Source organism: Pochonia chlamydosporia, chromosome 4, assembly GCF_001653235.2.
Source record: "Pochonia chlamydosporia 170 chromosome 4, whole genome shotgun sequence".
Lineage (NCBI taxonomy): Eukaryota > Fungi > Ascomycota > Sordariomycetes > Hypocreales > Clavicipitaceae > Pochonia > Pochonia chlamydosporia.
In genome coordinates, this window is record NC_035793.1 from 2574858 (window position 1) to 2589075 (window position 14218).

At 49.0% G+C, this 14218-nt stretch overlaps 5 protein-coding genes across 5 annotated transcripts; 2 read left to right on the forward strand and 3 right to left on the reverse strand.

Moving 5' to 3' along the window:
• Positions 1–387: 387 nt before the first annotated feature.
• Positions 388–1160, reverse strand: VFPPC_08209 (Ran-interacting protein Mog1; the record flags this gene model as incomplete). The annotated part of the gene is made up of 3 exons (XM_018286956.1): positions 388–688; positions 775–990; positions 1084–1160. The coding sequence occupies 3 exons, from the start codon at positions 1158–1160 to the stop codon at positions 388–390; spliced, it is 594 nt and encodes a 197-aa protein (XP_018143767.1).
• A 904-nt stretch (positions 1161–2064) lies between these two features.
• VFPPC_14360 (HIT family protein 1) lies at positions 2065–2864 on the forward strand (the record flags this gene model as incomplete). Its single annotated transcript, XM_018292129.1, has 6 exons — positions 2065–2095; positions 2203–2285; positions 2397–2465; positions 2521–2613; positions 2692–2706; positions 2757–2864. The coding sequence occupies 6 exons, from the start codon at positions 2065–2067 to the stop codon at positions 2862–2864; spliced, it is 399 nt and encodes a 132-aa protein (XP_018143768.1).
• A 258-nt stretch (positions 2865–3122) lies between these two features.
• Positions 3123–4630, reverse strand: VFPPC_14361 (CRAL/TRIO domain-containing protein; the record flags this gene model as incomplete). The annotated part of the gene is made up of 3 exons (XM_018292130.1): positions 3123–3634; positions 3687–3828; positions 3887–4630. The coding sequence occupies 3 exons, from the start codon at positions 4628–4630 to the stop codon at positions 3123–3125; spliced, it is 1398 nt and encodes a 465-aa protein (XP_018143769.1).
• Positions 4631–9984: 5354 nt separating this feature from the next.
• VFPPC_08210 (aconitate hydratase, mitochondrial precursor) lies at positions 9985–12135 on the forward strand (the record flags this gene model as incomplete). Its single annotated transcript, XM_018286957.2, has 2 exons — positions 9985–10711; positions 10763–12135. The coding sequence occupies 2 exons, from the start codon at positions 9985–9987 to the stop codon at positions 12133–12135; spliced, it is 2100 nt and encodes a 699-aa protein (XP_018143770.2).
• A 419-nt stretch (positions 12136–12554) lies between these two features.
• VFPPC_08211 (glycoside hydrolase, superfamily) lies at positions 12555–13878 on the reverse strand (the record flags this gene model as incomplete). Its single annotated transcript, XM_018286958.1, has 2 exons — positions 12555–13744; positions 13812–13878. The coding sequence occupies 2 exons, from the start codon at positions 13876–13878 to the stop codon at positions 12555–12557; spliced, it is 1257 nt and encodes a 418-aa protein (XP_018143771.1).
• Positions 13879–14218: the final 340 nt, after the last annotated feature.

A 14218-nucleotide genomic window follows, 5' to 3' on the forward strand; every position in this document is an offset into this window, starting at 1 on the left:
TGACGGTTGATGTTTGGGCATGTACAGTATGGATTTCAGGCATTATCATCACAAAGACTAGTATCAAAAACAAAGCTCAGAAGTAGCATACAAAGCTGACAACGAAGATTCACTGGCACACAGTGCCTTGCGGAAATGCTTTGCGTGTCGGATGTAACTCGGCTGCGGTCGAACACCTGCCACATACAGTCTGGTCCTTTTTGGGTACAAATACCTAGCTCTGTCGACCTGTATGAGACACTCATGGCGCTCCCTGTGTGAGCTTCCCATGTGCAGAGAAACAATTATAGTGCAATTAGAGCAATACGCAAAGGCCCTTGACTGAACATTCGATATAACCAAAGCAACCTTTTAGGCCCTGTGTCTTTCTCGGGCTCACTGTCCACGTCATGACTCCCCAAAAAGTCCCCAGTCTTTAATCTTCAGCGTTTCCCAAATACGAGCCGAGTACTCCACGGCATCTCCAATTAGCTCGCCTTGCTTACCGAGCTCTAGGTCAACCTCGTCTTCGTTGTATTCCCCTTTGATGTGGGGAACATTGATTGTTATGAGGATATCAGATTTATGTTTCTCCAGCCGTAACAGTGTCATGATGATGGCTGTGAAGTCTGGCGGGGAGCTGTCTTTACGAGACTGTCCGATCTTAGGTGTTTGGGTCGCAATCAGCGTGTACGCTGGCGGTTTCGATCTGATTGAGTATTAGCAGGGTTGGACAAAATGCACAGGAGGGAACACAAGGACAACAAATGTTGGCTGGCGGATTGCACGACGTACTCAAGGCGCGTGAATTCGGTTTCTGCTGTATTCCAGATTTTCACTGTGTCGATATCTGAGCCGACCATGTCCTCAAGATGGATAGTCATGGCGCGACCATCTATCTCTGGTCCGTGTCCAGCCTCACCGACTCGTTCTGTAATGTCGAAGATGATGCTTGTGAAGCCGCCTTTGTCGATCCACACCTCCTGATTATCTGGAACCTGCCGCAGCTTACTATTCAGGGTGTTAGAATCTTGTCGCTTTGAAACAAAGGGCAAAATTGGGCCACAGCCATCGACGTTTATTCCTCTCTCATATGTGACTCACCTGACATCGGCAAACTTTTCTGGTATATCGCAAACCATCGCCCCTCCATACAGGGGGGTTCCATGGTATCTCGGCATGTTCGTTTCGTGGATAGCTACGGATGACTTTTTGCGATTGTCGAGATTGGTGCGCCAGATAGCGGCATGTGTGTAGGGGCACGATAGCTTTTATGTTCCTTTTCGTCGAGAGTGTTGCGCTTACCGCAATGTTTGGCTCGGGTTGTCGCCTACCTAGGTATTTGGGGGCGATTCGATACTCTTCCAGGCTACGCAGTTGTGTTATAATGTTCACTTTGTTGGTTGTTTCTACCCGGTGCTGTGTCAAGATTGAAGCCAAGCGCCAGCCCAGATGATATCCAAGGATACGCTGTTAGGACAGTGGGGTGGAGTTGGCAATGACGTGTGCGGTTTCCCCCTCCCTGCTACCCTACCCTATGTCGACTGTCAATGTTCAGGTCGCTAGTTTAGGAGTCAACAATCTATTTGTCGCCTTAAGTTGTTGCCAGGCCTGCGTAATCCGCTGAGATCGGCGCTATGAACTCTGGATGGGATCCTCAGATGTCTGGTGGCCATTGGGTAGCAGCCGACTGTTAGGTGATAAATGCACTAGTTGTATCCTATTTACGTTTTGGCTCTCCGACTGTGGTATTCGGGATCCGGGCAGGAGGAAGTTCCCATGGTGCAACGTGTGCAACCATGTCCCAGAGCAATGAACATGAAGCAACCTACGGCAAAACACTTGCAACGATATTCGGACAACACAATAATTCACTCCTAATCCACCAAGATAACTTTACCACAATAGTCCAAGCAGCGTCACCTCACACAACCATGCTCCATCTTGGGATGGGTTCCCCACACTGTGCTGCCTTCCAGTTTGTGGTTGAAAAGGAGGAGCTCTCCACCCGCAGCTCTTGCCAATCCCCCTCTCTCCTGCCAACTCACTTGTCCAAATATCCATCAACAAAAATATCAATTCACAATGTCCTGCATATTCTGTCGGATCATCAAAGGTAAGGAACTGACAAGGCTGATCGTGGGCGGGAGCACGCGCTGTCCAGAGTCACTTTTCTGTTGTATTAGGTCACATGCTGACTCACCATCAACCAAAACCCCGTAGGCGAGATTCCCTGTCTGAAACTCTTCGAGAGTGACAAGACGCTTGCTTTCCTCGACATTGGCCCCCTGAGCAAGGGTCATGCTGTATGTGCCATGAATGTTACCAACAAGTACTGAATCTAGCGATGTACCAGTAGCTATACTGGTGCTGCCGATTCCTGCTGAAACCGATGCTCTCTAACCTGTCCATCACAGCTTGTCATACCGAAATACCATGGTGCAAAGCTTGCGGACATCCCCGATGATCATCTCAGTGAAATACTGGTATGTAATGTCTGGACAGGTGATGTATAAATTATCACTTATACCGTTGTCGCAGCCCACCCTTAAACGGCTCGCCACTGCAACCGGCGCCGTTAACTACAATATACTACAAAACAATGGTACCATAGCCCACCAACAAGTCCATCATGTAAGTCTCATGATTTCCTCACCTAACTGTGTGTGGAAGTAGAGTGCTAATAATCATTTCTACCGTCGCACCCGACAGGTCCATTTCCACATGGTAAGTCACCCCATCCTTGTAATAGAACTTGCCTTCTTACCTAGCACTAGATCCCAAAGCCCAACGAGACAGAAGGCCTCGGAATCACCTGGCCCTCTACGTCTGGCGACATGGACAAGCTCAAGGCGCTGTGTGAAGACATCAAATCTAAAATGTAGATCAATGGCGATGATGAGGCATGTGCACAGAGTCTGGCAGAGCGACGAGGAGCCATGCTACCCGCGACCTGTGGTGTAGTCACCACTTTCGCAATTATTTGCCACTGAATTGTACTGGGCTATATCCCACACACCACAACTTGAAGCAAGTATCCTATATTGGTAGAAAACAATTTGTCATTAGAAACAGACCAATTGTTGACTAGTCGTGCTCCAATTCCAAGTTATAGCATGTCAAACTATCAACAAAGACCCTCTTCAATTGGCTGCCCTATTCGTCTCACCAACAACAGAGTTGCCTTCAGTGGAAGAAACAGGTTTGCAATCCATCGTTTGGTAGCGGTACCAGTTCACATCACCACCCGGGCGGATAATACCCTGCCTATCATACAGTGACCGGGCTCGCACATATGGGTCTAGTTTCCAGTAACCATCTCTGAGCTTTGCCGCAATCTCCTCCCTTTCTGCCTTAACAGTTTGAGCCTCTTCTCCAGCAGGATGATGTATCCAACGTCGAGTTGCAGCCTCATAGTGCGCGTATAAGGCCTCTCGCTCTTTGAGCAGACGATCTCTGGTCTGGACATCTTTCATTAAAACATTTTCCCCTTCAGTAGGCTCATCAAACTCATATTTCCAGTCTTCGTCGCCCTCAAGGTCCTTAATGAGCTGATTCGCATGGATGAATTCCTCAAGCCCGGCTCTGTAGTTGGTGAAGTGAACCTTGGCAGCGACCACCGGATCGAGCCAGCCACGTATGATCTTCCAGATGCCTATTTGACATGAGCTTTAGCTCAGTTACAAACATTTTAAAGGGGGACAAACCTTGAAACACCCACGGCGCATTATGTACGAGAACGACGCCGAGAGACTCGGGATAGTTCGCTTCAAAGCACTGTATCATAAACTTGACGGGGTGATAGTCCATATTTGCCAAAGTAAACCCAGTCATATCAAAAATGATGTTCTAAGTAGTAGATTAGCCAGCGCTTTGTTACACGAAGCATCGCAATGCGGAGACATACCGCTGTATCAATGGGTGCTTTCAGCGCCAGACGCGCGGTTTCGATAATAAACACCGTATACCTCTCCAAGCTCTCGGGAGATTGGTCACTGGCCTTGTGTAGACGCACTCTAACCACACAAATTGGCCGGCCTTCCTTATCAGTACCGTGTAAGAAACTTTTGCCCATTCGGCTTTGCTTCAAAAAATCGTGACCTAGTTTCCTCGCCTTCTCATTGCCGGCCTTCTCATCAGTAGCCGCACCAGCCTCTCCGTTCCACATGATGTCGGGGTCAACTTGCATCTTGCTGTGTCTCCAATTCATGGCAGATATCAGCATGACCAGAGCTTTTTCCACGTCCCACTTACGAGCTCGCAGGAAGCGTAAAAGCAATGCATCAGGATGATCGTGCTTCATCATTGCCCACATAGTCTCTCGGATATCCTCAGGCCTCTGGCTGGCTAAGATTTCGTGATACTGCTTGGTCAACCCATACTTGTCTTCGTCTGCTGAGTCAGTAGCGCTGTTGCCGCTTGGGAGAGCCGATCCCGGCTGGGAGACATTTCTAAAGAAACTGAAACCGCGCCTTTTCTTCGGAGCCTCGGATTCAACATCCGATTTTCCATAGTTCGCAGGTAGTGAATCTGTATCGTTCTCACCAGCAACGCCGCATACCCTGAACACTGCACTCCAGAGTTTACGAAGCTTGTCTTCCTGTTCCACTGTCAAGTTGCCCAGGTGCCCAGGAGAAATGGTGCCGGACATAGTATCGGCGCAGAGAGGTGCGGTGACAGGTCGTATATCAGGGCTTGCAGCGTCTTCAAATATAAACCAAGACGTAATAGCAACTGCCAGGATTATCACCGTTGCAGATGCGATGGCTGGGTGATAAATGCTGCTGCAAAGAGGAAGGGTTATAGGAACGGCTTTGCGAGATGAATTCCGGGGACTACGCAGAGGGGATGAGTCAAGCGGATGGCTCCTCCAAGGGGTAGCAACTTTGGTGGTGAAGGAGGTTCTCTCGTGTGGTGGTCCCGATATGCTGATGGATTTAAGGGCGAGGGACGGTTCAGGACGCCGCAGGTTAGTCGATACGATGGACGGTCTTAGGTTGATTGATGAAAGGAGGAGGCGTCTGGTGTCTTTTGTCCCTGAGTTCCCATATATGATACTCTGACACGCGATGCGGACTGAAATAAACCCGCTTGTTGGTGGAGCACCAGTGATGCAATGACGAACCGCCTTGCAAACTTTCATAGATCTTTCCGGACACAATGCAACTGGTCGAAGTCGGTCAGGTTCAGAATGCCAGGGGAAAGTGCAAAGCATGCACACATGCAGATTCAGATTGGTACCCAGTAGGTCCCAATGATGACTCCCAGATAGTTTGTCAAATAAATCAACACAGCTGTAATGCTTGAGATTGAAAAGACTGGCAGGACCAATTTATCAAGTTGGATGTGGCCGGATGCCAGGCGACAAGTTGACAAAACCAAGTCAGTTGCAAAGGGAACAAGAGAGGCCGATATTGAGCTCTACTGTTGTGGGGACTTGCTGATGGCAGGGGTAAGGCAACTGGACCAGTACCAACCAGTATTGATGATGTCAACTGGTCTGGGGGCCAAATGTGCCTCATAGAACTTGACTGTTTGAACAACTGAAGCCAATAACAGAGCAGCGGTCCAATGCCCAATGCCAGACCTCAGATTGCAATCTGGTCTGGTCAGGTACCTAGCCAGGTATACACCACTGGATCTCAATAAGTTTTTAGTACCTACCTAGGTAGGTATACGACGCGGAAGGTAAATATCGAGCTTGTTTGAACACGTACTTTTAATCCTCTATGGTAGGTAGGCATGCAAATTCTTATTCTGCTCGAAATATCGTGGCTCAATTATTACGAGGACAAGAATATACACTTAGGTGCCCATCTAAGTACCTACCTAGGTAGGCAAGTATTACAGCTGGACAGTCTTGGGCGTTGACGTCTTCAAATGCATTAATAGAGTGAAGGAGAGAGAACAAAGCGCGAGATTCCCGATACGGCAACAAGACCTCTAGTACTGGTTATAATCCGGGAACCACTCCGTCAAAACTTCAATGTTCTTAATTGACGAGGGTTGACGCGTTGAATGGGGTTGCCCCGCTCCAAGCAGGTGTGATTACTGTTGACACGTGCCAACTGAACCCGGATGTGTGGCATCGAGCTTGAACATATCTGCCCAGGAATTAATTTCTGCGTATGACGCGCCGCAACTGCACAAGCTTTATTATCAACGGCACGGTTTAACACACATAAAGCCGTACTTAGACATGGCAGATGGAGCCTGCGAGTCCATTGGCGGCACTTCTATGAGCCGAAAGCGTTCAAATTCTCGAGCGCGAACTTCGAGACCAACCACACCCCTGCGGCCATCATCACGATCGTCTTTCCGAGACTCTACGCGCAATGTCTATGTCAATGATGCGGATTTTCCTCTGAACGCCTTTGAGCCAGCATTCGGGGAGCTTTCGGATGGCGTAGCGGATCTTGAAGCCAACATGATGCATTTCCAGCTCATGCACGAAAGCCTTGCTCGTTTTAGCGAGTCTTTTGCTAGCTTTTTGTACGGGCTAAACATGAACGCATTCTGTGTCGATTTTCCAGAGGTATATTGATCCCCGTTTTGCAAGGTTCTTTCTCGTTTTCTATCTAATCCTTGGCACTCAGGGCCCTATCGCCGAATCCTTTGGACGACAACGCCCACAAGACATTTTGATCGAAACCACATCTAAATCGGATCCTGACCCAGAAGCCACATTTATGTATGTATATCAATTGGTTTATCATGGACATTTGCATTGCCAGTACTAATTCCATTTCAAAGGACAACTGACACTTCGTTTGTTGACAACCCGCCCACGACGACCAAGCAATCCGTCAAGTCTGAAGCGACGACAGGTCATCAATCTCGCCTGCCTTTCGCACGTGGGACAAAAACGAGGGGGAGGGTTAGTAGTCAAGATCGTGCACGCTCAACTGGCCCAACAAGAGGCCGTGGGCGATGGATAAAATAAGCCGGTGAATAACCACCAAGATTAGAGCTCTGCCGCATGCCTCAGTTCCACCTAGACTCTAGGGGGCTATCATCAAAGCAGCGGCGACACTGGAATGTCTACATTGCCGGATACGTGTATTCGAGAGGCAAACTACGCACTCATGTGGCCATCTCCGTGTCTCTAGAGGTACCATCTTGTGTACCCGTGCTGCTGTCAACGAGTTGCGACTTAGCGTTGCCACCGGGAATTCTTTGAGGATTTGGGTCAGGCTCTTCGCGAAGTTGTTTGAGTCTGCTACAATAGTCAGCATGCGTGGCAAAGTACCAAGGCCCATGAAGAAGCATGGGATTCTAACCTGCGTTTATGTGGTTTACCACGCCGGTGGGCGTTTAAGGTCCCCTCTTGGTCAAACCATTTCGCGCATTCAATGCAATAGTGCCTGCCAAGACCTGGCAGATCCTCTGGCGCTTTTGTGTCTTTGAAGTGCAAGAGATGTTTTGAAGAAATAAGGTCCGCCTTAATCTGATCTACATCCCTTCATAATAGTTAGGAAAGACATCTACTTGACGAATACCGACGGGGGCTTCTTACCTAGTCTTCCTCCTAGTCTTGGTGATTGTGCGTTTGTTTCCGACACCCATAGTCTAATCCGTGGCAGGTCCAAGAGCTAGATAAGGTGTGCGTAGTGGGTGAAAAAATCTCTTGTATTAGGGTCCCAGAGTGGTCTTGTGCGTATCGTCACACTGTTTGCTAATATATGTTCGTGTTGGGCGTAGTAAAATCGAGGTGAAATGGAGATTCCGGTGTCGATGGCTGTCTGGTAGCAAAATTTTGGCGGAGACAGTTGACTAGGACCAAGGGATCTACCGGGCATTCCTCGGAAGCTACAATCCTAGCCTGTAGCGTTCATTTGTGGGCCATACCTAGTAGTCAGCACCTAGGTAGGTAATGCCTGTGGGTGCTTCAAAAAACGAAGGACTTTTCGGAGGATTGGTGCGCAAGCAATGTCTGGGACAAGCCAATCCTGGCATTATTGCTCCGTAGTAGATCAAAAGCAACTGAGAGCATATACAATAACTCAAATAAACCATCATTATTTTAGCTAAGATAGTGTTTCTACGCGAACATAGCCAATTTTGGCTCTGTAATTACGGGGACTAGTAGGGGACTGGTACGGTCAAAGTGTGGTCTGTATTGCCTGAACCATCTTTCTTCGCCTTCAATGTTTGGTCTTGCCCTTGATCTGCCTTGCGCTGCCGTTATCAAGACTAACTTGACCCTCAAACGAGCAAGACAGCGTAGAATTGAGGCATATTAACGTGGAGGCAAGGAATGAAATATGACAATGGAAATTCAGCGATCGTTGGAGGAGGTTAGCTTTGACTGGACATGGTGAGAGGATGGTTACATGGTTATTTAGAGAAAGACGATGGAAATTCGTCCACTGTCCTAATGTGGTGGGACAACTGTGAGTCGCTTGGGGAGAATTACTGGTGTCGGTCGCCGAGGACTGGGGTCCGAGTTCCTCGCAAAAACGAGACTCTGATGCGGTGACCGAGTGCATCACTCACTGCTCCGTACCGAGGGCCGCAAAGTCATGGCTTGCAAGTCACCATAGTCGTCATGTTACATGCCAACCTGGACGTGACTAAGGCACTTGAGCAATAGGACAGAATTTTATTGTCAGCTAGAAACCCACCTCTTCTCTGATTTGAGCATCGAGCAGTTCAGCCACATCTGGTGGGGATGCCTCAGAGATGAATGCTGGGAACTGAGGACTTTGTTTTCCATTTGCGGCGGCACAATGTTAGCCGACCGGAGCCGAGTTTGTTGCTCGGAAGAAGGGACATTCGTGCTCTTGGGTTCTAGAGTTCATTCAGTGAGGCCAACCTGAACAACAATGTGGGAGAGTAAGTCGACATTACCAACGTGAGATTCAGCAGCCTCGGTATGTACAATTTTGCACGTCCATGGCAACGAAACAGTGGTTTCAATGTCAATATGTCTTTGCTACACTGAGCCACAATTGATGATGACAATTGACATGTGCTCGCATCTGCCTGCTTCCTTGCCAGCATGTAGCCGTAGCCCGGAGCCAAACGGCTTAGCGGTTTTTGCAATTTTTTTCTGCTCCAGGCCAGACTGGAGTGGCCCTTATTCCGTGCCCTCTCGTTCGCTGGGAAGTCCGGCGCGGGGCCTTGGGGCAGGGAGGTGGTCTCGGCATCCCATGACGAAACAGAGACGTCGTGGATTATAATCTGGAAGCTTGTGACTGGCTGGAACCAGTTTGCCCCGTTGCAAAACAGCTCCTAACCCGCCTTGGCCACAGGTGGAAGAAGCAAGCTGGTGGTGTCTGCGCTTTTGCTCCCTCTCTTACCCCCATGCAACCTTCACCTGCAGCCCTGGAGGCTCCACATCACGCCTGTGCTCGGTAACATCTGGCTCGTCTGTTCCCGGCCAAAAACACCTCTCTCCACCTTTGTGGCCAACCGTCTCTTTTACTCTCTCTCTCTCCCTCTCTTTTTTTCCCCTTTGAACCGTCTTCACGCCATCTTCTCCTCCCACGTATTATCTTCTGGGTTTGCGTGATCTTTGTGAGCGGCAAAGCCTCTTTTATTCAACTTGGACACTCTCCTCTCTGCTTCAATTGGCCCATTGGTGAAGATGCTTGCCTCCAGACAGGTTCTGGGCAACCTGGCCCGGGGCCGTGTCCTCAATGGCGCTGCCAGCAGCCTCCGTCGCATGGCCACTGTATCCGATTCTTCGCTGGACAGGAAGGTAAGTCATGTTATTCTCAAATGGTCGAGGATCCTGCGTCTAACCCAGACGTTTTGAATTACTAGGTGCGCCAAAACAATTGGGAAGAAAACAACTTCATCAACTACAAGAAGATGTCTGAAAATCTTGCGGTTGTACGTAGCCGTTTGAACCGACCACTTACATACGCCGAGAAGATTTTGTATTCTCATTTGGACGACCCCCATGGTCAGGATATTGAGCGTGGCAAGTCCTATCTCAAGTTGCGACCCGACCGTGTTGCCTGCCAGGATGCTACCGCGCAGATGGCTATTTTGCAATTCATGTCTGCTGGCATGGACCAGGTTGCCAACCCATCGACAGTGCACTGTGATCATTTGATTGAAGCTCAAGTTGGAGGTGAGAAGGATCTTGCTCGTGCTATTAGCATCAACAAGGAGGTTTATGATTTCCTGTCCACCGCCTGTGCCAAGTATAATATTGGCTTTTGGCGGCCTGGATCCGGCATCATTCACCAGATCCTCCTCGAAAACTATGCCTTCCCTGGTGGTTTGCTTATTGGAACCGACTCGCACACTCCAAATGGCGGCGGTCTTGGCATGGCAGCCATTGGTGTTGGTGGCGCTGATGCCGTCGATGTCATGGCGAACTTGCCATGGGAGTTGAAGGCTCCCAAGGTTATTGGCGTCAAGCTGACTGGCCAAATGTCTGGTTGGACGTCTCCCAAAGGTGAGCCAATATCCCTATTCATCCTAAGTGCATATACAACATTCTATGTTATCGTATCCGTAACAAGGATTTTTTGCATGCGATTGCATAATGCTATATACGTGGTTAATTATTCAGCATTTGCGTGTATCCTGGGCCCCCTTGTATATTTTATAATGCAACTTGACATAGGCACTAACTGTTTCTTAAGATATTATTCTGCGGGTAGCCGATATATTGACTGTCAAGGGTGGCACCGGCGCCATTGTCGAGTACCATGGACCCGGAGTCGACAATATCAGCTGTACTGGCATGGCCTCGATTTGCAACATGGGAAAGTCTGCCTCGATACTTCTGAATTAATGAACACATAAAACTAACATGACACAGGAGCCGAAATTGGAGCCACTACATCTGTCTTCACCTTCAACGACCGAATGTACGACTACCTGGCAGCGACCAAACGTAAAGATATTGGAGATTTTGCCCGCGCCTACTCTGTAGAGCTTCGCCCCGATCAAGGCGCTGAGTACGACCAGCTCATTGAGCTTAACTTGTCAGAGCTGGAACCTTATATCAACGGACCTTTCACTCCTGACCTCGGCACTCCCATTTCGAAATTTAGCCAAGCTGTGAAGGAGAACGGTTGGCCCGAGGAGCTGAAGGTTGGTCTCATCGGCTCTTGCACGAATTCATCCTATGAGGACATGTCCCGGGCAGCATCAATTGCTCGGGACGCTCTTGACCATGGCCTGAAGGCCAAGGCTGCTTTTACCGTCACTCCGGGATCCGAGCAGATTCGAGCAACCATTGAGCGAGATGGACAGCTCCAGACCTTTGAGGAGTTTGGCGGTATGGTTCTGGCTAACGCCTGTGGCCCTTGCATCGGCCAGTGGGATCGCCAGGACGTGAAGAAGGGCGAGGCCAACTCCATTCTCTCCTCATACAACAGAAACTTCACTGGTAGAAATGATGGCAACCCCGCCACCCATTCTTTTGTTACCTCCCCCGACCTTGTGGTTGCTCTGACCATTGCGGGTAGCATGCATTTCAACCCTCTAACAGACAAGCTCAAAGACAAGGACGGCAATGAGTTCCTCTTGAAGCCCCCTACTGGCGACAGTCTTCCCGCTCGAGGCTTTGACCCCGGAAACGATACTTATCAGGCCCCTCCGAAGGATCGTGCCAGCGTCAATGTCCAGGTAGCCCCGACCTCGGACCGCCTCCAGGTCCTTCAGCCATTCCAGCCTTGGGATGGAAAGGATGCCAAGGACATCCCTATTCTTATCAAAGCCAAGGGCAAGACCACTACAGACCATATCTCCATGGCAGGCCCATGGCTAAAGTACCGTGGTCACCTTGACAACATCTCTAACAATATGCTCATCGGTGCCATCAATGAGGCTAATGACGAAGCCAACAAGATCAAGAACTTCACGACTGGGGAGTGGGATGCTGTTCCTGCCGTTGCACGTGACTATAAGAAGAAGGGTATCAAGTGGGTGGTCATTGGTGACTGGAATTACGGAGAAGGTAGCTCCCGTGAACATGCCGCCTTAGAGCCTCGCCACCTGGGTGGCTTAGCCATTATTACACGAAGTTTTGCTCGTATTCACGAAACCAACCTCAAAAAGCAAGGAATGCTCCCGCTCACTTTTGCCGAACCTGCTGATTATGACAAGATCAAGCCTGATGACAAGGTAAGTGAACACCGAGACAGTCTGTTTCGATCTCCTAAGGCGTCTTTCGAATATTACATGGGCTAGGCGACCTAGACACTCCTTGCGCAAAAGCTAACGCGATGCATATTAGGTTGACATTCTCTGCACTCAGCTTGCAGTCGGCAAACCCGTCACCATGGTTGTGCATCCCAAGGATGGCAAGACTTTTGAGGTTTCTCTGCAACATACTTTCAACGAGGCTCAGATTGAATGGTTCAAGAATGGAAGTGCCCTTAATACCATGGCCCAGGCAGCGCAGAAATAGTGTACAATTAGTAGAGGACAAGATGTATAAGTTATGCAGTGTTTGACGTATGCTACAATACCAATTTAATTGAACTTGAAGAAAGAGATAAACGAACATTGAACGGCGTGTGCATAGCCAATTTCGAAGGGTACTTCGAAAACAGTTACAATGCTTGAAGAAATGGAAAGATGGACGTAATCTAGGTACCTCTCACAATCTATTGATCACATGAAGAAACTGCGCCGTTGATACCCCAAAACTGGTCAGAATTGAAAGTGGTCATCTCCTTCTTTTTCCACAGGTCGTTGAATGCAGAGAATAGAATCACGTCTCCTGGATTATCGGCGAATTTTTCTCTAATGGCATCCAAAGCCACTTTCTGGTTCTCTAAGCTGGGAACCGCCAGCCCATTCGCAACACCCTTCGTTGGCCAGCCAGTTTCAGTGACGACGACCTTTTTGTTTCCAGAGATAGCGGACTGAACTCTGGAAATAGTGTTTTCCAACCACATCCCGGATTGGTGGGCAGCAATCGTGCTGTCGAAAAAGGCATGTGCATTGATAGCACAATAGTCTGATGCTTTACACAACTCTGGGTTGGCTAAAACCGCTGTGAAAGTGTCAACAGCTACAACGGGACCTTGGAAGCCTGCTGCGCGAAGGATAGATCGTGCCTTGGTCATTGAATGAATGATTTCCTGAGGAGCTGCCTCGCCATTGTTGACCAACTCGTTTCCAACGCTGACGGTATGTACCACATCCCAGTCCCCGTCAATCCCAGAGATAATCTTGTTGGCCTCGTCTTCAACATAGTGAGGATCCCAAATGCCCAAGAAGAGCTGCATTCCATGTGCCTTGGCCGCGGAATACACCATCGGTACCTGATCACAGTCCGTGCCATAGACTCGTACAAGGGAATAGGATTGTTTGAGCTGGCTGAAGTCGTTGTTGATATCCTGCTGAGACTTACAGCTGTGATCAGCCCGATACGGCGCGTATGAAACGCCGAATAACTCTGAGGTTGAAGGAGGTCCTCCAGATCCATTTACCGGCTTTCCAGTTTCATGACTCTGCGGGATACCCGTGATGACGGGATCTATTGCCTGCTGTGAAACAGGACGAGTGATATTCTGTCTCTGACCAGCCGATGAGGGGCTATCATAACCCGCCACAGTCAAAGTCTGCGTAGGGCAAGGAGTCATTTCGGTATTGGTAGATGCATTAGAGGTAGCGTCCGGCGCCAAACTTGTGGGCAAAAGCAAAACGTTCTCCGTGGCCGTAGTTAGAGGCTCACCAGCGTCATTCACCCAAACAATGACCTCCCGCACTCGAGTGGCAGAAGAGACTGATGGGTCGTAGACAATAACATCGCGCTCACCAGAAGCCAGCGCACGAGTGTGATGTTTCTCTGAGTTGCAGGCGTTAGATATTCGATTTTGGCCTATGAGGACACGAACGAAGAAGCCTAGACTTACTAGCAGGCTGAGCAGCAGCTAAAGAGACCAAGAAAATGCTCCATGTAAGCAACATTGCTAGCGGCATGTTTTTGATCTCAGAACTTGACAAATATCTTGACTGGGCCCCATTCAAGTCCAGAAAGCTTGATCCAAGGAAATGCAATCCTTGAGCAGGGGTAACGATGTCGGGAACGAGCGACTTAGAATTAAACTTTGACGTTGGGGGAATCAGTAAACGCCTGAAGACTTTACGAGGGTTGAGGTGTAAGAGTCCTCATAAGGCAGACGCGTAGATATTGACGCCAGAAAGGAGTGCAGTTTAATCACCAACGATTGTTTTGCAATGTAGACAACGCGAATTTGCAAAAGTATTAGACACTAGGGCTGTCATGTTGATAACAAATCGCGATACTACTCGTTGCTGG